Source organism: Malus sylvestris, chromosome 16 (genome assembly GCF_916048215.2).
Source record: "Malus sylvestris chromosome 16, drMalSylv7.2, whole genome shotgun sequence".
In the NCBI taxonomy this organism is placed as follows: domain Eukaryota; kingdom Viridiplantae; phylum Streptophyta; class Magnoliopsida; order Rosales; family Rosaceae; genus Malus; species Malus sylvestris.
In genome coordinates, this window is record NC_062275.1 from 39,047,131 (window position 1) to 39,074,661 (window position 27,531).

The 27,531-nt window shown below is 41.5% G+C and overlaps 1 protein-coding gene, 1 long non-coding RNA gene and 1 pseudogene across 6 annotated transcripts; 1 reads left to right on the top strand and 2 right to left on the bottom strand.

The window, feature by feature from the left end:
• Window positions 1-2,564: 2,564 nt before the first annotated feature.
• LOC126607191 (psbP domain-containing protein 3, chloroplastic) lies at window positions 2,565-4,602 on the top strand. Of its 4 annotated transcripts, none has more exons than XM_050274691.1 (10): window positions 2,565-2,727; window positions 2,824-2,911; window positions 3,023-3,129; window positions 3,284-3,349; window positions 3,446-3,526; window positions 3,625-3,707; window positions 3,829-3,904; window positions 3,996-4,114; window positions 4,236-4,280; window positions 4,396-4,602. In XM_050274691.1, exons 1-10 carry the CDS (start codon window positions 2,646-2,648, stop codon window positions 4,420-4,422), a joined length of 774 nt encoding a protein of 257 aa, XP_050130648.1. In that variant the 5' UTR covers window positions 2,565-2,645; the 3' UTR covers window positions 4,423-4,602. The 4 variants fall into 4 exon arrangements, with proteins under 4 accessions (XP_050130648.1, XP_050130650.1, XP_050130646.1 ...); XM_050274693.1 differs by having other exon boundaries at window positions 3,023-3,126; XM_050274689.1 differs by having other exon boundaries at window positions 2,585-2,727; window positions 2,806-2,911.
• A 103-nt stretch (window positions 4,603-4,705) lies between these two features.
• Window positions 4,706-27,531, bottom strand: part of LOC126607190 (SWI/SNF complex subunit SWI3B-like) — a 49,527-nt pseudogene continuing 26,701 nt past the window's right edge.
• On the bottom strand, window positions 22,772-24,327 carry LOC126607192 (uncharacterized). 2 transcript variants are annotated; one of them, XR_007617524.1, is made up of 4 exons: window positions 24,078-24,327; window positions 23,897-23,994; window positions 23,009-23,721; window positions 22,772-22,896 (listed from the first exon to the last, which is right to left on the bottom strand). It is a non-coding gene; the product is annotated as an uncharacterized LOC126607192 (long non-coding RNA). The 2 variants fall into 2 exon arrangements; XR_007617525.1 differs by having other exon boundaries at window positions 22,773-22,896; window positions 23,107-23,721.

Sequence of the window (27,531 nt, forward strand, 5' to 3'; positions counted from 1 at the left end):
GGAAACGGGTAAGTCTTCTGCTCTAGCTCCCTCAAGGTGTTTTTGTACCTATCTTGGGTGCGAGAAGGCTCACTCCCTTTTATCTTATTCGCTTTGTTCTTGGAGGAGATCTTGACGGGGGTAGTGTTGACGGCAAAAGCTTCCTTGGCAAGCTTCTTCTTAGTCTTGTCCACCTTCGAAGTGAACACCTTGTCCTTTTTGAAGTTGGTGATTGACTTTTTCTTCTCACGATTGGCGATGCTCAGCTCCATGTCGTGGGAACGAGTCGCCAATTCCTCAAATGTCCTTGGCTTTTTACCTTAGAGGATGTAGTGTAGCCCATTGTGCATGCCTTGAATGCACATCTCAATGGCGGAAGTTTCAGAAAGCTGATCCTTACAATCCAGACTAAATGAGCGCTGTCTGTTGATGTAGTCAATGACCGGTTCATCTTTCCATTATTTTGTACTTGTCAGCTTCAGCATGCGTACGGTGCGGTGCGAGTTGTTGAAGCGGTTGAGGAATTTCCTTTCAAGCTGGTCCCAGCTATTGATGGATTCAAGCTCGAGGTCGGTGTACCAATCAAAGGCGTTACCTTTCAATGAGCGCACAAACTGCTTGACGAGGTAGTCTCCCTCAGTTCCAATGTTGTTGCAAGTTTCGATGAAATGGGCAATATGTTGTTTGTGATTGCCCTTTCCATTAAATTGCATGAACTTTGGCAGTTGATAACCCCTTAGCATCCTTAAGGCGTCAATCTTCTTGGAGTAGGGCTTTGAGTACAACATGGAATCATGAGAGTTTCCTTGGTACTGCGCCTTGATGGTGCTAGTGATCATCTCCTACAGTTGCTGGATAGAGAGAGATCCCATAAGCGTTGTCACTTGGTCCAACTTCTCTTTGGCTTTCTCAACCAGAGGCTCTTCCTTTTCTTCGGTTTCCTCCTTTGGTGGATTAACCTTTAGGTCAGCTTTATCGTCGTGTTGCACCTCTAGACGGTTGACGAGCATAGCAATTTGCAAGTCATTCTCTTCCACGGTCCTTCTCAGCCTTGCAATTGCTTCACTCATTTGAGCCAGCTGCTCCTCAATGGAAGTTGCGCTAGTAGTCATGACTTGCATGGCACGAGCTACTCGAGTTGACGTCAGAAATCAAAGACTTAGAGTACCTCATCGGACTTTCTTTCCTTGGCGCCCTTAGCAAGGCCAGGTTGATCACAGGTTCATACCTTGGGTGCTCTTGCTCCTTCAGCAAAGTTGATGGAGGGGTGGAAGGCATGGTAGAGAAAGTTCTTGCCTTGCTTCAAGTTGTGACGCCCAAAATGCCACCACTTACAGCAAGGATGCACTTGTTTTTCGTGTTGGTAGCATGAACAACTTGTTCCTTTCTTGATGCCATTTATGCGGTTTTTTAAGACAGAGATGAAAGGTAGAGAGGTCCCATCGAGCATGCCAAATTTGTAAACATGAAAAATTATGTATCGAATGAGATGAGAACACGTGTACAAAGTAGATTTGTATTGATTTAAATTTGTAGGTTATAATCTTTGTTTACAACTTTTCCTCTAATTCAGTCTTCAAATTTGATGTAGATGCGTGATTGTTGATCCAAGGGTCGCAATGACTTGATCTTGGACGAATGGTTAAACGATTGTTTCAAGTTTTGAGCTTGAAAACAACGCGTGGATGATCTTCACCTCAAGGGTGCGGCAAAGGTAGTGTTTGATGCAAGATTTCGTTGCTTCAAGGTCTTGGCGACTTGATCTTGAAACAAAGTCTTGAAGGAATCGGCACAAGTGCTTGTTGATTCTTCAAGGAAGTGCTTCAGCTTTGGTCAAGAGGAAGCTTCGGCTTTGGTTGAATGTTCTTCGAAGAGAGCCTTGGCTGCATATTAGTCTTCCAAGGTTTGGCAGAGGTTCTTCTGTGTAGAGATTTTTTGACCCTTATGCTTGTGGGAGGACCTTGCATTTATAGGCTTCTCAAGGCTTGGCTTTGGGATGATTTTAGGCATGTTTTGTGTCTTAATTTCAGCCACTTTACTCCCTTAGCCGAATTTAAGGATCTTGTTACCTATTTTGTGAGAAATTTTCAATTCTTACTTGTTTTATGAAGATGCTTTAGCTTTCTTTCTAGTTTTAGGATCAATGTGGATTCCCTAGCCGAATTTAAGGGGATTCTCCCTTATTGCCAAATTTTAAAGGATGTTTCTTCTCTTAGCCGAATTTAGGGAATGTTTTATACTTCCATTGCTTGATTTGTGATACATGTCATTGATGACTTGTCTATTTGTGATAAGTCATATGCCACGTGGAGCTTTGTGATGCATTATTTTATATGCAACAAAATTTATATGTCTACAATACGCATAAAGTTATCCATTAATTTAAGAGTATTACATTTGTAAAATATACAAGTAGATGTCCCCGATTCGATACGGGCTGGTTTACAAAAAGAGCAAACTACACTGAACAGCCGGTCCGGTTCGTATGTGAACTGTTTGACCTTCTCTTTGGTTGAAGTCAATTCAAACCGATCGCTCGGGTCGGACAGGCGGTTTGAATGGTTGGGCCGGATAGATTCCCACCCCAACCCAAAGATTAGAGAGCTGAAATAAACGAGCTGAAATAAACGAGAAGAAGGCAGAACGCAGAAGGCAATCTAAAAGGCATGGCGTGCGTTGCGTCCTGGTATTCTCTGCCTCCGGTGCGACCTCGCACATGCCACTCCAACGCCTTCTCGAACAACAGAGGTTCTTCCGCTCAGCTTAGCTCCACATCTCCGTCCACCATATATTTACTGTTGGCAGCACAGCATACTACTTAATCAGCTTCTCTTGTTTCTTCAGGCATCGCCGTACGCAGTAGAAAAAGTCATGCGCTCCTGCAATGTTGCAAAAACAAACAAGAAAAAACGGACACCAAAACAGAAACATGGTAAGCGTTGAATTCCATGGTAAGAGGAGACAAGTAAAGTAATCTAATCTAGTTTACCATTTCACTCGAACTCGATTCGTTTGTTTCGTTTTTTTGTTTTGTTTTATATAGTTTTGGCATTGAATTCCAAGCTACGAGGAGACAAGTTGTGCTTGGGACGGCGTTTGTTGCATTTTCTTTTCCCCATCTCATTTCAAATGCATTGGCAGAGAATGGTAGTAAGAGTCTCGTTTTTCTTGGTCGCCTGGTGGTGACCATAGATTCTGTTCTCTCTAGCTTACATGCTATTAAGGATCATGTTGATTTTTTATGCTTTTCAAGTGTTGGATTCTAAAATGTTTTGTATGTTTTTGTTTTGGTTTTTTAATTCAGATGTGCCGGAAGGTTTTCGAGTTTACACTGACGATGTCAATAAGTTCAAGATATTGATTCCCCAAGGTGAATAAGCACATTACTAGTTAAATTCCCAAGTAAAGTTTACATTTGGGGATTATATACCTAAGGGCTTGGTATTTGTGTTTTTACTTTTTGGAGACTGGCAAGTAGGCGCAGGAGAGCCAACTGGGTTTAAATCAGTCACTGCTTTCTACCCAGAACAAGAGGGTAATAGCTCAAGTGGGTACTCTCTATCTCAATTGCTTTCAATTATTCGACATTATTCGGTTCTGTTGCATTTGTACATAATGCCAGTCTTTCTGGGGCTGCTGCTTCAGTTAGCGTTGTGATCACGGGGCTTGGTCCGGATTTTACAAAGATGGAATCCTTTGGTAAAGTTGAAGCGTTTGCTGAGACTCTGGTAGTACCCTTCTCCTAATTTTAATTGATTTTATGCATACATGTTTGACATGGCCTGTGGAAGCATTTGTTCATTTACTCATAAGTTTTGCATTAATTTTACTTGCATATTCTCTTCCAAGGTTAGTGGATTGGATAGGAGCTGGCAAAGGCCAGCAGGAGTGGCAGCAAAACTTATAGATTGCAAAGCATCGAAAGGTAATCCTCCACTCATAGTCATACATACCAACTCAGTATTGGTCATGAATTGTAATGATTTGAATTTGATGACGATGACGATGATCGTCAGGCCTTTACTTCATCGAGTATTCACTACAAAAACCCGGTGAAAGTTGCAAGCACCTGTTTTCAGCACTTGGAATGGCAACCAACGGTTGGTACAACAGACTGTATACAGTCACTGGACAGGTATCTATTCGACATGAGTTTCTAAGTTGTACCGTGTTTGTGTTGTGCTCTGGAATCCAGATTCTTTCTTTCTCATGCCAACATGCGATGCTGATACTGCAATATCTATATCTTTCTGCAGTATGTCGAGGAAGAATCAGATAAATACAGCGCCAATGTTAAGGAGGTCAGCTTAAAATGAAACGTTATGTTAATTTTTGTTGTCGATCTAAATAGTATGATGCATGAAACTGAAACCTGTTTCGTTTACTGAAAGCGCAAAGCTGTATTTGGTTTTGCAGGCTGTCAAATCCTTCAGGTTCATTTGAGGGCTCCAGCCAGAGTTTGAAACTACAGTTTTACACTGATTTTGATTGTCAGTACGGTCAGTATTTCGTGGTAATATAACGAGATACATTTCAATCAAACATCTAGCTGCCGAAGAGAAGATTGTTAATACTGCAGCAGCACTTTCATTCTATTATAAATCAGAGAGATTTCATATATAACATATGTGCATTTGAAAGAGCAACAATCCTTTCCGTGCAGGTTCTAACTGGTAGATACCTAGCAAATCGAAGTTAAAAAGGAACTTGTGTTCGAGAACTTTAGTTAGGTTAGCTAGCTCAGCTTCTCCCATGGCTATTTGAATTAAGGAAGTGTTCGAAAATCATTATATTCAAGTAAATCAAAATCAGAGAGATTAATTTGGTGGATGGGCGTTCGGGAAGAGTTTTTTGACACAAAACTAGATGATATATATAATATACATGAATCATAGAGAATCAATCACATATTACATTCTTTTCCGTTCCTCTCCAGTTTTTGCTCAACTTTTTACGAATAACAAGTGTCAGCTTATCCAAAAACAGCATGCTTTTCATTTGCTCGAGTTTTTGCCATTCTTTCTCCATCTGCAATTCTAACGCCTCAAAGCGAACAATCTTCTCTTGAATCTCTGTAATCCCAGAAATCGCTCTCTCGACATCAATTCCTTCCTTCTCAAGCTGTGAATTTGCATCTTCTAAGGCCTCATTTTAGAAAAAATGCTTCACCCAGAATCTCATTTTAGAAATTAACTACTTTGGATAAGAAAAAGGCAAGGGGACTTATTTCTAGAATTACCTGAGCCATAATTGGGTTCCCCGCGTCTGCAAGAGGTGTGAGACACATTCTTTTACTGGGGGATGGTGCACCGTTACTCTCCAAATCAGCAACAAATTCCTCACCAAAAGGAATTTTAATGAAATGAGTGACACATTCCTTCTCACTTTTACCGACATATTGTGCAACCTTCCTCCAATCGTCGCCATAATGCATGAGGGCTTCTAGCAGATGCATAATATCTTCACTGATCTTAACCATCCTGAAATCTGAACAAGTGCCACCAATCTGATAGTTCCCACGAAAATAGCAGCTTGAACATAGAATCATGCCGTACTTGTCACAACAAGTAGTGACAAGGTGAGTCGCAAAAACCACAAATACGAATGTTATGCATGCAATGTGACTGACGAGTATTGTACATTGTCACATATATATTTAGCACTTCAAAAATCTCATTCTACACTCCAAACTTTCTACATTAGGAAAGAAAAATACACTTGTGAGGAGTGTACAACGAGATTTTTGGAGTGCCGATAACACTTTCCTATATTTATAAGAATTAGACAAGTGGTGAGTGCCCAAGTTTAACTAAGGGGACTGAAAAGACAGCCGTAAGACAAAATTGTGCTTCATTTAGTCAGTTATTCAATTCAATGTTAATAAATATGGGGTCAAAAGAATGACAGACCTTTTCAGAAGCAAAGCAGGCAATGCCTTGCAACCATGTCACACTCTCTTCTCGGGGCTCTTTTTGATGGGAGTGGAGGAGTCCTTCAGAACGCATGCGAGGGCTTCAGTGCGGAGAGAGGCAGCCTCAGTACCCTTGTCCTCCCACATGAGACACTCGTTGAGCACGGAGGGGGAGTAATTGATCAAACCCCAGGTCTTGAGAAAATAAAAAAACCCTGCGAATGGAGCCAACAAGAGTCTTGCGGGCATCAGTGAGGTGAGCGTTCGGGCAGGGTTGACCCTGTAGTGGTTGATGATGTTGTTGTGATAGTACTTGTGTTTGGGTTAAAACTTGAACTTTGGGCTCAAAAGGGAGTCAGCCCAACAAGAAGACTAGGAGGAAGGGGGCCCGAAGCCCAGCCAAAGCCCAGAAGGAAGAAAAGGGCTTTTTTCCGACTAGGTGCAGATCATTTGCACCACTTGTTTGTAAGAATGTGAACATGAGATAAGATGATCGGATATTAGTTGTTTGAGTCCAATCCGAATAAGAAAGCCTCTAAGAAGATGGAATTCAGTTCTTGGCAGTAGAGGATTCTATTGCAGGGAAAAACTGATTTGAATTAGGAAGGCTTAAGTAGTTTTCCATAAGGATTTTAATAGGGAATCCATATTCTAGTATGAGAAGGATATGTATGTACATATATATATATATGGCAATCTCTTCTCTCACATGGGTGTGCTCTTTTGGAACTAAGCCCTATTCTTAGTTTGAGTGATAAATACCCTGACAGAGAGAAGAAGAATTGTTGTGCTTTTCAGGTTGATCGAGATCCACCATGACTGCATCAAACGGGAGTTCTACAGGTTAGTATAATTAGGTTTGATTTGGATTGATGTTTTGTGTCTACTTGGTTGTAGTTTAAGTAACTGAATCTTGCAGTTAGATTAGTGTTTACATGTGGTATCAGAGCCATAGATTCATGTTCTTAAATTCAATCGATAAAATTGGTTGAATCCAAAATAAAATTCCGGTCTTCAGACTTCGAAACAGGTTCTGGTAGTTAAAATTAGGAAAAGGAGAAACGGTGCGTTTTGATTAAAATATGATAATTAATACTTGACCGTTAAGAACTAATAAACTATCTTCTCTCCCGGATTGGGAATACAAATCGACATCTATCGATTTCGATTTCGGGGTTGAAAAATTGGGTTATACGACATCTATTGATTTCGATTTCGGGGTTTGAAAAACTGGGTTATAATAAATTGTTGTTGAGTATTCACGATTTATATTAATTGCTTCCGCTACTGGGTGTTGATGCTCATAGAACAAACGGGTATGTCTCCTGAACATTGAATTGAAATTTGTTTTTAATCTATCTTATCTTGAATTTTCATTATGCTCTACAACATGATTCGAATAGTGAGCATAAAAATATGCTTATTTATGCTGATTAGTCCGATGTTTATGCGTTTTTCTCTAACCATCTATGGAAGGGAGTTCTTCGATAAGAACCTCTGCAGATTTCACTTGTTTTATGCAGAAAGTTTTATGAAGAATTGTTCATTTGATAAAGATCTGCTAAAACTGTGTTATTAAAAAGAAAAATCTTTTATTCTATATGTGCTTATCAATTCTTCATTGTTAAGATTATATATATGGATAAAAGGTTTTGATGATATGATGTACAAAGGACTGTGAGATGAAATCTGGAACCCTAAACGTTCTTCTGTGATTTCATTGTGTTCTACAGTGTCTGCAATGTCAATGAAGACTCTGAATTTGGCTAACATCCCAATTCTTACTGGTGGGGGAAATTACAAGAAGTGGAGAAGGGAAATCAGTTTGTTGTTGACTCTAAACGAGTTTGATATAGCGATCGAGAATCCCAAACCCGTGGTCAATGATCAGAGCACAAGGGCTGAAAAGGCAGATTTTGAGAGATGGACAAGGGCTAATAAGGTAGCATTGTCCATCCTTGAGAGTGGCATGACTGATACAATCAGAGGAGGAATTAAGAGGCACAATTTGGTTGCTGATTACCTAAATGCTATTGAAAAGAAATTTCAAGAATCTGAAAAAGCTGAATGATCGGATCAAATTTATATATATTTTTACTTCAAATTCACTCGTCTTTTCTTAGTTAGTTCCTTATATTTTTGAGCTATTTACGTTATTTTTGTGTTTATAGGATTTGTTTATGCAAAGAAAATAAAAATGGCACAAATGAGTTTTAAATAATAAATTCGTCAAAAAATTGCTTTAGTCGTTCTCATTCTGTCATGGGTTATTGGTAGAATTATGTCACGGATTATAGGTCATGGAAGTTAGGCTAAATTTATTAGGTATGCATTAGAAATTATATGGCATTAGAAATTATATGATATATCTAAAATTGAAGTGTTTTGCAGTTGGTGAGTCAAGAAAAGAAACAAAAAGAAATAAGCCTTTGCAGCTAGTGGAAAACGAGTGGGATGCCAGAAAAGAATAAGTGCGCCAGAGGGGAAAGCAAAGCTGCCTTTGGAGAAAAAGGGAGGTCAGAAAAGAATCCAAGGTGGGCAGCTGCTTTGGCAGCTGGTGAGAGACAGCTAGGAGAACAGCAAGAGGGAAGTTAGGTGAGGGCGTAAAAGAATAAAAGAAGTGAGAGGTTGTTTGGGCCCGGGATTTTTGGAGAGCAGAAAGCTGCCTTTGGGCAGCGTGAGGGACAGAAAATAGAAAGAAAATAGAGGGAGGTCAGAGAGGTTAGACGAGAGAGCAGTGGGAGGCGCACGGGGAAAGAAGACGTACTAACTGGACAGAATGAGTAGGCTGCCTTTGGCAGCATGAGAGAGAGGTCAGTAAGGGAAGGACAGAAACAGAAGCAGCTTAGCTGCGGGGAGAAAACCAACGAATAGGTGCGGAGAGGATGGGCGACTGACACAGGACAGAAGTCAGAGGGGAGAGACAGTGAGGATAGACCGACACAGCAGAAGCAAAGAAGCAGGGGGAGAAAAACCAAGAGCACTGAAGCACTCTTCTCTTTCGGTTAAATCTTTCCAAACTTATATTTTATTTCTGTTTTAATAATGTGTAACTAAATTTATTTTGGCTAGAGGTTAATTCAAAGCCATGAATATATTTGTAATATGAATTGATTACCTTCAGTTGTGATTTCTGAGTTGTGATTTAATTTGCTTAACTGCTTGATTGATAACTTATTTTTGTATGTCGATTAAGAATGCATACTTAATTTACATGCATGAATTTGACGCTAGAATATAAGGGAGTTTCACCTAATCGTTATGAACTTATATTCACAAGTAGTGAAGGTTGCTAGTCACAATCACGTTAAGTAAATTCTTGGCATAAGTTTCATGCAAATCATAGTAACGAGTGCCTCGTCAATGCTTATGTTTTTCATAGAACTTAATGATTCTTGCTTGTATCTCTATTATGCAATTCATGTAGGGAACTTGTAGGGAATGTTTTGGGTTGTCGTATGCAATCATCCAACCCAATAACTTGTGGAAAAACTGAGGGTTAATTAGTGCAATTCACGGTTAATTTGGGGCGTTGAGATTTACAACTTATTGAAAGAACAACTGAAAATCAATTTAAGTTGCATATGTGTCATGTGTGGAGAAGAACCCTCTAGCTAGTCCGTCACCTATCCTTTCACCTTAATTCCATGTTTTTGTCAATTCTGTAATTTATTTAAGTTTAATTTACTTCTCGTCAAAACCAAACCCCCCCTCATTATTAAATTATATTATTTAGTTAGTTTTCATTGTTGTTAGTCTTTTAATGCAATTTCCGTCCATTTCAGTTCCTAGTGTCTAATTTGATTGTTTTCATTATTTTGAGTCATTCTAAGTGTGTTTCGAGTTATTAGAATTTTTAGCCTAGTTTTGTGTCCTTGAGTCTTGTTTAATATTTTTAAATTAATTTAGAATAGATTAGCAATCCCTCCTAATCCCCGGCCTAGAACGATACCCTACTTACATCTATACTACAATTGTCAAAAAGAGGGTTTAATTTGTGTGTCAAGTAATTTTCATATCAAATTTTGGCGCCGTTGCCGGGGATTAGCAACTTTGCTAATCCCTTTATTTTTGTTTTTGTTTATGTTTATATTGGTGTTTGTGTATTTTACTTTTGATATTTGATTTATTTTTCTTTCTTTGATTTTAGGTACAAATGGAGCAAGACATGGCACTTGCGACCATTCAAGCTCAATTGGCACAGCTCACTGCTCAATTGACTCATAATGCCGAACGGACCACAATGCCAAGTGTCCCTACACTTGATGTGCCCTATGGGCAAGGATATCAAAGTCCTCAATTTTCTGCCAATGAAGATGCTTGGGGTTATCAAGGCTATGATCAACCAAGCAACAACATGTTTTCCAACGCTTACAATTCGGCTTGGAGAGATCATTCAAATTATATGTGGGGGGAACCTCAACAATTCCAACAAGAGGGATATTGGCAGCAAGAGGAGGATTTCTATTCAAAACCTATGCAATATGCTCAATCAAACTCAGGTTCGTCAATAAATTATAATCAAATTCTTAATGAATTAAATTCTTTGGTGCAGGGCTCACAAAATCAAGCCAAGGAGGCTCAACAAGATGGATATTGGCAGCAATCTGAGGAGTTTTATTTAACGCCTATGCAGCCACCACAGCACACCCCACAACAATTCCAATCAAATTCAAGTATGTCCATGGATAGTGATCAAATTCTTCAAGTACTAACCTCTTTGACGCAGGACCAACAAAATCAAGACAAGAAGTTGGATAAATTGATGAGTCAAATGGGAGAGATTATGGAATTCATGGTACAAATTCAAGAGCAAAGTGAACTCTCCAGCTCAACTGTTGAAAATTCGAAGGAAGATTTTGAAATCCACGATGCTATCACTTTGGAAGGTGACATGAAGGATGAAGCTGTCCCAGAACCATCCAAACACAGCCCGAACATGGATGAATTGCTGCTGCAAGCAGAAGAGGAGGAGGACGACCTGGGCAGTTTAGAAGAATTCTTGCTGCAAGCTCCTCAAATCCCTATGTCATCCAACTCAGGTGAGGAAGTTCTAAATTCACTTCATTCTAACATTATTCCACCGAATGTCCTTTGTCCTTGCAGGTTTTTGATTCCAAATATCAAAGAGAGTGAAAAAGACATTGTGGAAGCTCTTTCAAAGGTGCAAAGTGATATCCCAATTCTTGGTGCACCAAAACAAGTTCCCGATGGTATTGAAACGTTCAAAGAACCTTGCACACCAAGAAAAGGGATTCAAGAAAATGAAGTGGTTGAAGCATATCAAGAATACATCCAAGAGGTTGTGCATGAGACAATCAAGCCCAAAGCAGTTGAGTTTGATGACACGGGACAAGCCACAACCATCATAGTAAACCTGGCCAAGTTCAAAGTCCCGGAAATGTTCAAAAATGTGGTGTTTGTCATTGAGTTTGTGTCGGAAAAAGAAAGTAAGCCATCTTCTCCAATTTTAATTTTAATTTATACTAACTTTTTTCTGATTTTGATGATTCAGGCACCCACTCTTGAATTTAAACCATTGCCGAATCATTTCAAGTATCACCTCCCATTAAAAGATAAATTCCATGCTTTGGAGCCGAGGGGAGTTTAAAGGAAAGATTCGTCCGGCTAAAGACGTTAAATCAAGCGCTTCTTGGGAGGCAACCCAAGCATTCAACGAAGGGAGACTTTGGAATCGCTAACCAAATCAGATTTGAATTCTTACACCCTTATCTTTACTGCTTTCATTTTGTTTTGTTTAGTTAGTTGTGTTATTTGGTTGATTTCTGTGAGTTTGTGTTATTTAGTTTAAGTGTGGGGGAAGGTTAACCAAAGTCTTTTTACATTAATTTACATATTTAAAAAAAAATAATAATAATAATACATAAAAAAAAATATAATAATAATAATAATAATACATAAAAAAAAATATGGCACTTAAAAAAAAAAAAAAAAAAAAAAAAAAAAAAAACATAAAAGTAATAATATTTTACAATGATGTGTAAACTAATAGCATTCATTGGTCAGGTGGTGCTTCAGTAGTCGGCGGGGCTTCAGCAGTCGGCGGGGCCACAGAAGGAGGAGGCAACAGAGGTTGATCAGTTGGAGCTTTAAACCTTCGGTGATCAAGTAAAATCTGACCATCATTTTCCTGCAGCTGGTCAATTTTCCTCTTCATGTTTGTGGCATAACTGTGTGCAAGCTTATGCAATTGTTTATTTTCATGCTTGAGTCCTTTAATCTCCTCTTTAAGACTCTGTATTTCAACCACCAACGATTCAACGTGATGGGTTCGGGCAAATAGGCGTTGGGCCATGTTGGACACGGAACCGGCACACTGCACGCTAAGAGCCAGAGACTCCTTAACCGCCAATTCATCAGATCGTCTAGCGAGCAGTCTGTTATCTCTGGGGGTGACAAGGTTCCGGGCCACCACCGCAGCGGTCATGTCATTTTTCATCACCGAATCCCCCACGGTAAGGGGACCGGTAGGGGATATGAAGGATGGGCGCCATATGTTGTCTGGTGAAGGCGGAGCTGCCTCTTCACCACGGTTCAAGTCAAAACGACGATCGGAAGGGCCAGACATTTTCTGAAGGTGGTGAAGAAAGAAGAGAGTCGGACTGATTAAGATTTTGGAAGTTTACAGGAGGGAGTGTTTACAGGAAGGAGCTCAAGTGTGTTGTGGAACAAAATTAACGCCTCCAAAAAGAAGAAATCGGAGAGGCGCTCCTCAGAGAAGCGTCCTCTCGCAAATCGAAGAGTCGGGGCTCCTTTCTCAAACGCCTGATTCTTTTCTCAAAAGAGGAGTTTCCTTTCCCAAAAGCTGGATTCTTTTCTCAAAAGAGGCGTTTCATTTCTCAAAAAATGGGCTTGCTCAGAAACCACGAGCCGAACCCCGGATTTCAAAAGATCAATTTGTCCAGACGTGTCGTCACTCGTCACATGCAACTGGCAGCTTTGCGGAAATTACGGGCAGCTTTGTCAGAAAGCGCGTAATTTGTACTATTCATCCATCCACCGGCTGCCGACAATGAGTGAGAGAATAGTTCCGGTTGTGAAGAAAAGCCCTATAAGTATTTACCTTCGCCTTCCACAGCAAAGGCACACCCTCTCAGCACTTCTTCATCTCCGAGAATGCATTCCCAAAGAACCCTCTTGAGTCACTCTGTATTCCTCATTCCCTGGGATACCTCTGCAAACAACCCATCCAGAGCAAAAGTATTTCATATCATAAAGGTTGAAAGCAAGAGTATCTCATATCATGCATTCTCCATGTCCTTTTCCTTGTCTTTGTTCTAACCTGCAGGACATGGAGAAATTGCTCTCGAGTACTCGTCTTCCACTGCTGATGTACTCCAAAGAAGCTGCCACATCTACCTGAAGAACAGATAAGGCAAGCGAAAATGATACCAGCAGCATGTGGAGACAACGTGCAGAAGAAACAAGCAGAGAAGAATGCAGCTTGCACAATCATCCCAGCGAAAGGAGTCTGAGATGAAGAACTAGAGAAGCTGCCACATCTGCTTGGAGAACAAATAAGGAATTGAGCCTGCACAATCAACTCGAGAGCAGAAGGAATCTGAGTTGAAGAACTCAAGAAGCTTCAACAACATCGCCAAAGAGCAAAGCCTCGCCGTACAATATCATCAAATCATCACTTGCAAGTAAAAAGCTAAGTGTCACCCTGTTCAAGAGGAAAGCTGTGGAAAGTCAACAAGCACGACCAATGATCACTTATTAGTTCTATTCATTGTCTTTTATCGTGATTTTCAATTTTTCGTTTGCAATTTTTTTTACATTTTCTTGCGTTACTTAACTGAATTATTTCTTTTCTTTGCAGGAATTTTTGGTTATTTCCACCCTTGAAGTTGATTGCAGAATTTTAGCTTGGGGGTCATCGCTTGATTTTACTGCAAATTAGGGAAGTTTTCAGTCCAATTGTTTTATTTATTTTTATTATTATTTATTTATTTTATTTTTATTTGCATTATAGTGTTTTCTGACATTGGGGACAATGTCCAGTTTAAGTTTGGGGGTAAAGAGTATAAAAATGACCAAATTGAAATTTTTTTTGTACCTTCAACTACGAACGAGTTTCATTTGTTTCCATGTTGTTGCTTTTTGTTTTCTTAATTAGTTTTGTTTTCTTTAAAAAAAAAAAAAAAAAAAAAAATTAAAAATCCAAAAATATTGTCTTGTTTTCCTTATTGTATTTTTGTTAGTTTCCCGACCCAATGATATAATTGGATCAAATTTGAACCATGATCATCAAGAACTTAGTTAACATGTGTTTTGTGAAATTCCTAATTCTCTTGTTAGTTTTGTACATGTTTGACCATCTTTGAAAAACCAAATGCACATAGCCTTGTTAATGTGAAACTAAAGTATGACTTAAAGCTTCATATGTGAATTTAGTGACCATATACATCCTATGTGAGTTTTTGAGCCTATTGAAAGTGTGTGCATTTTTCATACACTCCTATTCTTTCATGTGTGATGAACTTATGTGAGATACATCTCTAGAACTTGCGTAACGAACTTTCGAAATGTTTGTCATTGATTGCATGAATTTGGAAATGATAGAGGCATTAGGTTTACCACTATGGCCAAATAACCATGTTTCCCAAAGAAAAAATGATATCATTAGATTGCCAATTTGAGCCGTGTATGTTGAGCCTTTTATTTCTTATCACCAGATATGTCTACCCTTATACCTGAAACATTTTTCCTTACCCTTTCCAAGCGAGCAATGCGACATTGTCTTATGAGAAACGTTTGTGAAGTACTTTGAAGGTGTTTGGCAAAAGAATAAGTGTGGGGGTATTTCATGTTTGTATTTAAAAAAAAAATATATATATATATATATATATATATATATATATATATATAAAGAGAGAAAAGAGAAGAAAAGAAAAGAAAAAAAAAGAAAGATTGTATAAAAAGAAAATAAAAAGTTTTTAAGTTTCAGTTTAAGAGTATGGTTTGAGGTGCTAGAAGAATTGCTGGAGAGCTTGAGTTCTTACAAATCTAAAGAAAAGAATTGCTTGCAATGTAGCTTGGAACTTGTGTTTTCCTATTCTTTCGTTTCAATAACCCTATCCCTAAGCCTCATTACATCCAATAAAAGTCCTCTTGATTTAAGTTTTGCAATTATGACTGTGGAGAAGTGATCTTTATGCAAGCTTATGGTAGAAATTTCACATTTGATTCTTTGAGCGAAACACATTAAAACTAAACACATATGTGATTGAGTGTATATCCCGTGAGAAGGTTGCTAGTTTGCATATGATGATTTTAAAAATAAAAACTTGAAATTGCATTAGCATGGCTATCTCACACACTACACTTCAAGGATGATTCAAAGATTACTGCTAATATTTGAATAAGGAAGATGAACTTGGATTAGTTTGTTGGTGTTAGCTATGGTTCTTGATGATTTGTTTTCTCGAATGAAATTCTATGAAGGTCACATAGGGGGGAACTAATGTTTTTCATGTTAGTTCTTTATCATGTTTTCTTTGTTTTGCTCGAGGACTAGCAAAAGCTAAGTATGGGGGTATTTGATCGGATCAAATTTATATATATTTTTACTTCAAATTCACTCGTCTTTTCTTAGTTAGTTCCTTATATTTTTGAGCTATTTACGTTATTTTTGTGTTTATAGGATTTGTTTATGCAAAGAAAATAAAAATGGCACAAATGAGTTTTAAATAATAAATTCGTCAAAAAATTGCTTTAGTCGTTCTCATTCTGTCATGGGTTATTGGTAGAATTATGTCACGGATTATAGGTCATGGAAGTTAGGCTAAATTTATTAGGTATGCATTAGAAATTATATGGTGTTTGTACCATACTTGACCAATCCCGAAACTACCGAGCACCGGCCAACGCTATACTGTCAAGGACCCAGAAGAGTTCCCCTCCGACCAGGAGGCCAATCACTACTCGACACGTGTCAAGATTAGAAGCCAATCAGAGCGCAGCACGTGTCAACATCAAGAACCAATCATAACATGACACATGTCAATGTGACAAAGCTACAAGTTTTTCTATAAATAGGGGTCATCCCCCCACAATATTGCCTAATGCCATTTGTGTTAAATCATTCACAAGAACTCACTAAATTGAGAGCTTGATCCTTTGTACTTGTGTAAGCCCTTCACTACTAATAAGAACTCCTCTACTCCGTGGACGTAGCCAATCTGGGTGAACCACGTACATCCTGTGTTTGCTTCTCTGTCTCTATTCATTTACGTACTTATCCTTACTAGTGACCGAAGCAACCAAGCGAAGGTCATAAAACCTGACACTTTCTGTTGTACCAAAGTCCTCGCTGATTTTGTGCATCAACATTTGGCGCCGTCTGTGGGAAACGACACTTATTCCTACTCTCTTCAGCTGTGTCAAGCTGGTTTCTATCATTCGTACACTTTCTTTTGACCAGGCATCCCTCTCCAACATGGGAAGCGAAGGAAGCCACAGCACACAGAATGACACCCCCCTTGCACATAGTGCGAAACAACGAAAGAAGGAAGGAAAACGAGTTCTTCTTCAAGCTAAAGTCGATGAGTTGGAAGCTCAGAACAACAAGATAGCAATGAGGAATGAGGTCCTCCAGGAGCAATATGAGAAGCTCTTCGAGACACTCCACGAAGCTAGGCAAGCTCAGACACGCGAGCTTGTTGCCCCCGTGGAAGTCAACCATCAACTGGGTGCCCTCCAACATGGAGGGTCACATGCATTCGACATAGATATCCCTGATAGGGAACAGATTACCCCTCGACTTGATAATCAACATGAGGCTTCTCTTAACCCAGTTGCTTCGACCCGAACCATGAGAAGTGGAGGGAGACACCTCTTTGCTGAAGGGGCAGAAGGATCGAAAGCCGTCTTTCGCGATTGTCGGGATTTCCTGAAGCAACGTAAAGAGAATTCCATCCATATAAGCTCAAAGATTAATGACCCAAGGATTTCTGAGAGACTCGGTCCCCTGCCACGGCCCAAGCCGGCCACCAATTTGGGGAAGGGGCAACAAGTCCTAGAGAGACATGAGGGTACAGGGGACTCAGAGGTGTTCCGACAGACATACCCTGGAAGCCAGTACAGCGAGTCCAGGGAAAAATCACATGCCCTTGATCAAACCTTCCTAATTCCAAGAGGAGATGGAGATTTACGAAAGAAAGCTCCAGTGGCACATAACTCCGCTCAGGACCCCCTTGTCCTACAACTTCTTGAGGAAGTAAACAAGTTGAAGGCTGAACGTCAGGCTGAAATACCTGACTAGAACCAACCCAAGCCTGGCCCTCTTACAAGGAGGATCCTCAACACCCCCCTTCAAGCAAAGACAAAGCAAAAGCTTGGCTTGCAACTTTATACTGGAAAAGAGGACCCGATTGAGCACCTTAACCTCTTTGAGTCCACCATGGCATACCGGATGCACACCGACGAAGAGCGATGTCTTCTCTTCCCCTCCACCCTCTCTGGCGGAGCTCTAAATTGGTATTGTCGTCTTACACCTGAGACGGTAGACTCATTTGAGGAATTGAGGAAACTATTTGTTTCCCAACACATTTTCCAAACCGATCGCTTGCACTCTGCAGATGACCTGTACACTATCCGCCAGAAGCCAGACGAGTCATTACGTATGTATGCTGGCCGCTTCAGCCATGAATACTCCCGGTGTGCCGAGGCAGACGACAAGACTGCCCTCAAAGCCTTCACGGCAGGCCTACGTGATTGTTTCTTTAAATACATGATCAATGCCAATACTTGGAAGACTTACTCTGAGGTGATGGCGCAGGCTTATAACCATGCCTCCGCCGAGGCAAAGACATATCAGGAGAAACCCCCTACAACCATCCTTTATCAACAAGTGGGAGGTGGAAGCCAGACTCACCTAAATGAGAAGACCTCGACTTTCCAAACAGCAGTGGCACCTCCCCATGCCTTGCATAATGCTTCGCCGAATCAACAGACATATCAATTTCAAGGCAAGAGGAAGGATTTCCATCCTCACCACTCTCATTTCAGTAAAAAGAGTAAGGGACACTATCCCGATAACCAAGGGTATCGCCACAATAACGCTCGCCCCCAGGCAGTCAATGCAGTGGGTCAAACCCGCGTCAAGATACCCCCTACCCCAAGGTATGAGACATACACGCCCTTGAATGCCACATGCGCGGCCATTTACCCCAGCATAGCTCACCTGATACCAAAGCCAAAGCCGAGGCACCTAGATTACACGCCCCCGAATAACGCGGGCATGTTTTGTTGCTACCATGAGCATAACGGCCATGATAGCGAGAAATGTATCATCCTCTGTGATCGTATTGAAGCTTTGGCACGAGAAGGAAAAATTGATCAATTCCTCCTTCACCCTCAAAGGGATAACCGTAACCAACGCCAGGTGAATGTCATATATTCCATAAGCGGCGGCACACCCATATCTGAATCTTCCAATAGGGCCATGAAAAACAGTGAACGAATTCTGAGGCCTGGTCACCAAGTGTTTCACGTGGAAGACATCAGGGGAGGGAAGTATCAAAAGCCTAACTGGGATCCGATATGTTTCTACCCTAAGGAAGAATAAGGCATCATCTACCCTCATAACGACCCATTGATCGTGGAGGCTCACATAGCCAACTTTGATGTTCGACGAATCCTCGTAGACACAGGGGCTTCGGTCAATATCATGTTTGCCGAAGCTTTCAGGGCACTCAGTGTAGCTGAACACTTGCTCGATCGCTCGATTTCTCCTCTGATAAGCTTCTCCGGTGATATCGTGCAACCCTTAGGGAGCATACATTTACCCTTTACTATTGGTACAGGCCCTTACACGGCTACCATTACCACTAACTTCCTAGTGGTTGACTGCCCAACGGCATACAATGTCATCTTTGGGCGCACAGGCATCAATGATCTCAAGGCTATGGTATCCACGCATATGCTGTTGATGAAATTTCCAACCCCCCATGGCAACGGCTACATCAGAGGAGATCAGCTTAGTGCACGATCATGTTACAACACTTCAGTTAAGCAACAACACTTGCCCGGACCCAAGGAAACCCTGTCTGTACATGACCAAGTCACAAAGACCAGCCTAGATGAAGCGAACTTGGATCTTCCTGATAGCAACAATCAACCCGATGATCCTCGAGATGACTCTTTCACCCAGCAAGCCCAACCTGCTGAAGAGTTGGAGAAGGTACCTATCTCAAGAGATTATCCAGATCGCATGGTGAAGATTGGCACCACATTGTCACCACCCCTTCGGTTAGCATTGATATCTTTTTTGAAAGAGAACACTGAAGTCTTCGCCTGGTCATACGAGGACATGCCAGGCATCTCTCCCGATGTCATCTGTCATCGTTTGAGTATTGACCCCAAGATCAAGCCGGTGAGACAGAAGCGAAGATCTTATGACGCTGAACGATACGAGGCAATGAAAGCAGAAGTTGAAAAACTCAAAGGCATAGGCTTTGTCCGCGAAGTCAATTACCCGACATGGGTAGCAAATGTGGTCCTTGTTAGGAAAAATCCGACCAAAGAAAGTCTTTCGCTTCAAAAGGTCTTGTGGAGGATGTGTGTTGACTACACCGACCTAAACAAAGGGTGTCCGAAAGATAGTTTCCCTCTTCCTCTTATTGACAGGCTTATAGACTCTACGGCAGGGTGTGAGCTCTTGAGCTTTATGGACGCTTATTCAGGATACAACCAAATCCTCATGAACCCCTCAGACCAAGAACACACGGCCTTCACTACTGACAGGGGACTATATTGCTATAAAGTCATGCCTTTCGGCCTAAAGAATGCAGGAGCAACTTATCAGAGACTGGTCAATTCAATGTTCGCCGAACAAATTGGGAAGAACATGGAAGTTTATGTTGATGATATGCTAGTCAAAAGCAAACATGCTGACCAACACATCACCGACCTATCTGAAACTTTCACCATTCTAAAGAGGTATCGAATGAGGTTGAACCCCAACAAATGTGCCTTCGGCGTGGGCTCTGGCAAATTCTTAGGCTTCATGATTAGCCAACGAGGCATTGAAGCTAACCCTGAAAAGATCAAAGCAATCCTCGACATGAAAGAGCCAATAACTTCAAAAGACATCCAAAGCCTTACTGGCAAGGTGGCAGCCTTAACCAGATTCATCTCTAAGGCCACAGACAGATGTGCTCCTTTCTTCAAAGCACTCAAGGGAAATAAGAAGTACATTACATGGACGGAGGAATGTGCCAAGGCATTCAGGAACCTCAAAGAGTACATGAGTAAAGCCTCTCTGCTCTCCAAACCAGAAGTTGGTGACACTCTCATCATCTATCTATCGGTTTCGGCTTCAGCAGTCAGTTCTGTTCTTATTCGAATGGACAGTGGTGTCGAACGGCCCGTCTACTACGCTAGCAAGGCCCTACAAGATGCGGAGACATGATACTCCAACATTGAGAAATTAGCTCTAGCATTGGTCATGTCTGCTCGGAAACTTCGCCCTTATTTCCAAGCACACGCCATCATCGTGCTTACCAATCACCCTCTTCGACAGATACTCCAGAGTCCTGACACGTCTGGGCGAATGATCAAATGGGCGATAGCATTGGGTGAGTTTGACATCTCCTACCAACCAAAACCAGCCGAAAAAGGTCAAGCAGTAGCAGATTTCATCGCCGACTTCACATATCCTGTTGACATTGCTTCTACACCTGAAGCAGTAGCTTCATTACCATCGGAAGCTCAGAAAGTAGAATCAACGACCTCAGCATGGAGTCTGTATGTTGATGGCTCATCCAACCAACAGGGCTGTGGAGCGGGACTAGTCTTGACTACGCCCGACAAAGTAGCAATGGAGTATGCTCTTCGTTTCAAATTCAAGGCATCAAACAATGAGGCCGAGTATGAAGCTCTTCTAGCAGGATTACGTTTGGCCAAACACCTCGGGGTTAAACAAATTGATATTTTCAGTGACTCCCAATTAGTGGTCAACCAGGTTACCAACAACTTTGATGCTAAGGACAGCTCCATGGCAGCATATCTTGCGCAAACACAACTTTTGCTCAAGCACTTCCACTACCAGATCACCCAAGTTCCTCGAGCGGCAAACAGTCATGCAGACGCCCTGGCTCGCCTCGCCTCAGCTGTGGAAGACAAGATTGGAAGAAAAATTCATGTCGAACTGTTGGCAACACCAAGCACCATGGCCGCAGAAGTATGCAACTTACAACAGAGGGATAGTTGGATCACCCCGATCTATAATTTCCTTGCTCATGGCACCCTCCCAAATGATAAAGTCCAGGCTAAGCAAATTCGATACAAGTCTACCCGCTACCTGATCATCAATGATCAACTCTATAAGCGAGGTTTTAGCCTGCCATACTTAAGGTGTCTTACGCCTGCCGAGGCGGAAATCGTCATTCGGGAAATACATGAGGGAGTCTGTGGAGATCATGCTGGATCTCGGTCCCTAGCACACAAGACTTTTCGCCAAGGATATTACTGGCCAACACTCCACCAGGATGCCATCAAAGTATCCCGCTCATGTGACAAATGTCAACGATATGCAACTATTCCTCATTCCCCTCCAGAGCCTCTTACTCCTATGATCAGCCCTTGGCCCTTCGCCCAGTGGGGACTTGATTTGATCGGCCCAATGCCGGCAGGGAAGGGCAAAGTCTGTTACGCAGTCGTTGCAGTGGACTACTTCACAAAGTGGGCCGAAGTAGAACCCTTGGCAACCATTACTGAGGCAAAGATAGAAGACTTCGTGTGGAAGAACATCCTTTGTAGATTCGGCATTCCCAATGCGATAGTCACTGACAATGGGCGACAGTTTGACAACAAGAAGTTCAGGTTGTTCTGCTCTAAGTTCAACATCAACTTATGCTTTGCCTCTCCAGCTCATCCCCAGTCTAATGGACAAGTTGAGGCCATCAACAAAATAATCAAGCGCACTTTGAAAACCAGCTTGGACAAAGCTAAAGGCTGTTGGCCAGAATTTGTACCCCAAGTTCTTTGGTCATATCGCACTTCATATCGGACTTCAACAGGAGAAACTCCATTCTCACTTGCCTTTGGCACAGAGGCGGTTGTCCCTGTTGAGCTCGAGCAAGCAACATTCCGAGTCCAGAACTACATTCAAAGTGAAAATGACAAACAACTCACCCTCAACTTGGATTTAGTCGAGGAACACAGAAACCAAGCTCACTTGAGGAATGTCGCCTACAAGCAGCGCATCTCCAACTATTATGACTCTAGGGTCAAGCCTCGTTCTTTCAAAATAGGAGACTGGGTCTTAAAGAAAAGATTACTCTGCGACAGAGTCCCGAGTGAAGGCACACTTAGTCCAAACTGGGATGGACCGTATGAAGTCATTGGCATCAGTCGCCCTGGCTCTTACACACTTAGAAGCTCCGATGGCAAGACCCTTGGCCATCCATGGAATGCTGATCACTTGAAGTACTACTACAAATAGACTCACGATGTACAAGTGTTGAGCTATAGCCGTTCGGCATCCTATGTAATGAAGGCCATTTGGCAATGAATTCAATAAAGAGGTAATTTAGCCAACTCAGCCCTCACTCTTTTACATTCATAGCAAGCGATGCCGGAACCCTTCTCAATCAGAAAGCAATCCGTCTTCCACAGTCACTACAAAACAAGCAAATGAAGACCGTGTCAAGCGCCAAAAAAAAAAAAAAAAAAAAAAAAAAAACAGCTTCATCCAAAAAGCTTCACCCGAAAAGCTTCACCTCCAAAGCTTCACCCACAAAGCTTCACCTAAAAAGCTTCACCCAAAAAGCTTCACCCGAAAAGCTTCACCTCCAAAGCTTCACCCACAAAGCTTCACCTAAAAAGCTTCACCCACAAAGCTTCACCCAAAAAAAAAACTTCACCCGAAAAGCTTCACTTAAAAAAGCTTCACCTACAAAGCTTCACCTAAAAAATCTTCACCTAGAAAGCTCCCTCTACATACTTTCATCTACAAAGCTTCACCATCAAAGCTTCACCTCGAAAGCTTCATCTACAAAGCTTCATCTACAAAGCTTCACCATCAAAGCTTCACCTAGAAAGCTTCATCTACAAAGCTTCATCTACAAAGCTTCACCATCAAAGCTTCACCCAGAAAGCTTCATCTACAAAGCTTCACCATCAAAGCTTCACCTCGAAAGCTTCATCTACAAAGCTTCATCTACAAAGCTTCACCATCAAAGCTTCACCCAGAAAGCTTCATCTACAAAGCTTCACCATCAAAGCTTCACCTCGAAAGCTTCATCTACAAAGCTTCAACACCAAAGCTTCACCTACAAAGCTTCAACACAAAACCTTGCTCCAAATAAACAAATTTTGTTCACAAAACCCAAGATGCCCTTCAACTTGTACAAAAACACTTGGGTAAACATAAACATTTTTTGTTTTACACCCACAAGGGCCCAAAATTTTCCTTCTTATTTATTCACTTATATATGTTCCCAAACATATTATAATAGATCCAACAACAAGCCAAAGTCCCAAGTTTCATAATGGACAAAAGTACAAGCAATTCATCAATAATGAAGGTGCTACAAAAATTGGAATCTGCCCCAAAATAGAAATCCAACCCAAGAGACTTTTTCTCTCTCTCCCTCTTCCGCCTCCTTTCATCTATCAAATTTCTGCAACCCCTGCTCTTCTCCAATGGAGCTGAATTTTGGACACCCTATAGTTCTTGAGCATATGAACAACTTTCAAGAAGGAACCATTTCTGTTTGAGCGACGGAAATTAAAGTGTTGAAGCTCCAAACATGACAGTCGGATTCTTGCAGATTTCGAAGCTGCTGTGATGTTTCGAAGATCTGGAAATATTTAACCATTAGTTCATTCTGAATTTTTGATATGTTATGAACGAGACGATGAGGAACAACTTCAATGAAGAAAGCATGCCGATCTGAACAATAGAAAATGGAGTTTCGAAGCTCACAACAAATCTGACGGGTTGACAGAAAAATAATAACCAGTCATTCATCATACCTGGATTTCTGGAGTTATACTGCTCCGAGGGATCTCAAATTTGGATATGTTGTAGTTCACGAGCTGAGGAACAACTTCAATGAAGAAAGCATACCGATCTGAACAAGAGAAAATGGAGTTTCGAAGCTCACAACAAATATGACGGGTTGACAGAAAAATAATAACCAGTCATTCATCATACCTGGATTTCTGGAGTTATACTGCTCCGAGGGATCTCAAATTTGGATATGTTGTAGTTCACAAGCTGAGGAACAACTTCGATGAAGAGGTATGTTGATCGGAACAAGAGAAAATGGAGTTTCGAAGCTCACAACAAGTCTGACGGATTAACAGAACATGGATGAACAGTTACTCATCATACTTGAATTTCTGAAGTTGTACTACTCCGATGGATCTCAAATTTGGATATGTTGTAGTTCACAAGATAAGGAAAAACTTTCATGAAGACGACTTTGGAATCTGAGCTATAGAGAAAGGTGTTATCTTGCATCCACTCAGGCTGATTAGTGGAAACGAAAAGCAATTCCACCAAAGAAAAGATGAAAAAGAGAGAAAAGCTACTAATTGCACTTGATCTTGTCTAGTCAATAGCATGCAGCATCAAACACACAAAAGTTGGAAATATTTTTAGATAAAGCATATACGAATGTGTGACATCGAAACAAGGATTTGTTACTTTGACAAATTAGTAACACGCGAGACACCTCATTCGGCAACTCTCTTCGCCTGAAGACTTGGGGGACTCCCACCATATGCTACTGCACCTTGATACTCGGCAGTCTCACAACCACTTAGTGACTTGGATTTTTCAAGTCTCCAACCGAGAAGTTTTCCTCACTCGGGAAATTAAGGGAACACTACCTCAAACTACATGCTTCACTCACAAAGCTTCAACAATACAGGTTTCAACAAAAGCAAAAATTGAAAGAACTTTATGAAGAAGGCTTTGGTGTATTTAACACAATATGTTGAAATGAAGCAAAGCTTATTTATTAATATTTTTGATAAGCCACAAATATGTACATATACATGAGTCAAAATAAACAAACAAAAGGGAGCCTTCACAAAGGTTGCTTAGGGGAAGTCTCAGCAGTCGGTAGAGCCCCAGAAAGAGAAAGCACCGGAGGGTGGTTATCCGGAGCCTCAGTACTTGACAAAACCCCAGAAGGAGGAGGCATTGGAGGTTCATCATTTGAAGCTTCATTACCAGGTACAGCCCCAGAGGACGAAGGCAATAAATGCCTTTGGAACAAACCCACAAACCGCTGATGATCAAGTAAAACCTTACCATCAGATTCCTTCATCTGGTCAAGCTTCCTCTTCATGTTTGTAGCATAGTCATGGGCGAGCCGGTGCAACTGCTTATTCTCATGCTTGAGCCCTCTAATCTCCTGTTTGAGACTCATCACTTCAGCAGCCAATGATTCAACTTGGCGGGTTCTAGCAAATAGGCGTTGGGCCATATTAGACACAGAACCTGCACACTGAACACTAAGAGCCAGAGAGTCCTTAACAGCCAACTCATCAGACCGTTTGGAAAGTAGTCTGTTATCTTTGGGAGTGAGAAGGTTCCTGGCCACCACTGCAGCGGTCATATCATTCTTCATCACAGAATCCCCAACGGTAAGGGGACCAGTAGGGGATATGAAGGATGGGCGCCATATGTTGTCTGGAGAAGGCGTGGCTGTCTCTTCTCCAAGGTTCAAGTCAAAACGACGGTCGGAGGGTCCAGACATTTTCAAATGTGTTGAAGAAGGAAGAGGTCAGACAAATCAAGATCTTAGAAGTGCAAGAAATGAGCTTCTACTGGTAGAGATTCAAGTGTGCTGTGGAACTTAATGTCAGCCTCTATAAAAATCTGCACTCGACGGAGCTTCAGAAATCGAAGAGGCGTTTGCTTTCTCAAAAGCTGGGCTGCTCAGAGACCACGAGGGCCGATCTCAGAAATTGAAGAGGCGTTTGCTTTCTCAAAAGCTGGGCTGCTCAGAGACCACGAGGGCCGATCTCAGAAATCGAAGAAGCACCTGCTTTTTCAGCCTCGTCAGCACCTGTCACATGCACAATCAGCTTTGCGGAAATTACGGGCACTCTGTCGAAGATTTCTGGTGAAGTAGAAAGCACGTGAATCTTACTGTTCAATCACCGCTCTCCATATGCACCATCAACTCCTCGGGTACCACATATAACTTTGTCAAAGATCTCTGACAAAGTTTAGGCACGAGAATTTCGAAGTTCCAGCTACCCTACTATTACCCATAAGGGTAAAGGAACAGCACCACTGCTTGACAACTGGAAAGTCCCTATGTGTGTCGACCTCCGTGTTTTGCGGCAAGACAGGTTGGCAAGAACGTCCAACCTTTACTCACATTCGAGAAAAGACTCCCAACATAATTACTTTCTAAAAAACCAGAGTAGCACCACTTTCCGAATCTCGAGAGTCAGATCCTCGACGGGATTGCTTGTTCGAAAACCGAAGAGGCACAACTCTCAGAACTTCGAGAGCCAGATTTCCTTAGATAAAGCTTGTCTGTAATCTTCACACGTAACATCAGCTTTCCAGATACCACATACCACTTTTTCAAAGTGCTCTGACAAAATTAAAACACGTGAAGCTGGCAACTCCCACTACATTGCTGTGACCAAGAAGGGTAAAGGAATAGCATTACTACTTGTTATTGGGAAATCCCTATATACATTGACCTCCCTCCTCAACGGACAGAAAAACCTGCAAAAATGCTCAACCCTTTCTCGCATTCGAAAAGGCACCCTCAACATAACCTCTCGAAATACTCAGCTTTATTTCCCCCCGATAATGCCTCAGCAAATAAGCCACACCAAGAACAAGAGTATCTCATATCATCAGGGTCGAAAGCAAGAGTATCCCATATCATGCTTTCTCCCTGTCTTTGTCTTTGTCCTTGTCCACACCTGCAGGACAAGGAGAAAGAGAGCAGTCAGTCGGAACCTGAAATCAAACCTCCAATGTGGAACTGACTGCCTGGAGCCTTTGCCTGGTTGCTTACTTAGCATTGCTCTCGAGTACTCATCCTCAACTGCTGTCAAGGTCACGAATTCCACCGGCAAATACCTCATGACAGTTGATCAGATATTGGCTCTTTACACTGAAGCTGCCAAGCGTGGATGAGTCACTATGAAGGAATGTTCTGAAGGACCATTTAAATGCAAAGGTTGCACACCACTTCTGCCATGCAAAAGATTGAAGCAGAAGGTTCAACGGTGAGCTGAAACAGATCACTACAGCACGACACCTTTCCATACCACATTCATTATTCCGTCAACAGCAAAAGTATCCCATATCATCAAGGTCGAACATACTCTAGATTTGATGGACTTGTTTTGACCCTCAAATTTTTGAGTCGGCCTTATACTCTGAAGGGCACCAGAAAACCCTCCAGCACAGTTCAAGAATAAGCCTGTGGAAAGTTACTTCTTCAAAAGCAAAAGTATCTCATATCATCTCTTATCCATTTGCTTCTCCTTATCCTGGCAGTTGAATGAGAGACAAGGAGAAGGAGAACAATCAACCGGAAGCCGAAGTCAAACCTCTGATCCTGGGTTGCTTACTTGGAAGTTTGACTGCTTACCTTGTCTGTCACCTCTTTCGGCAGATCTCC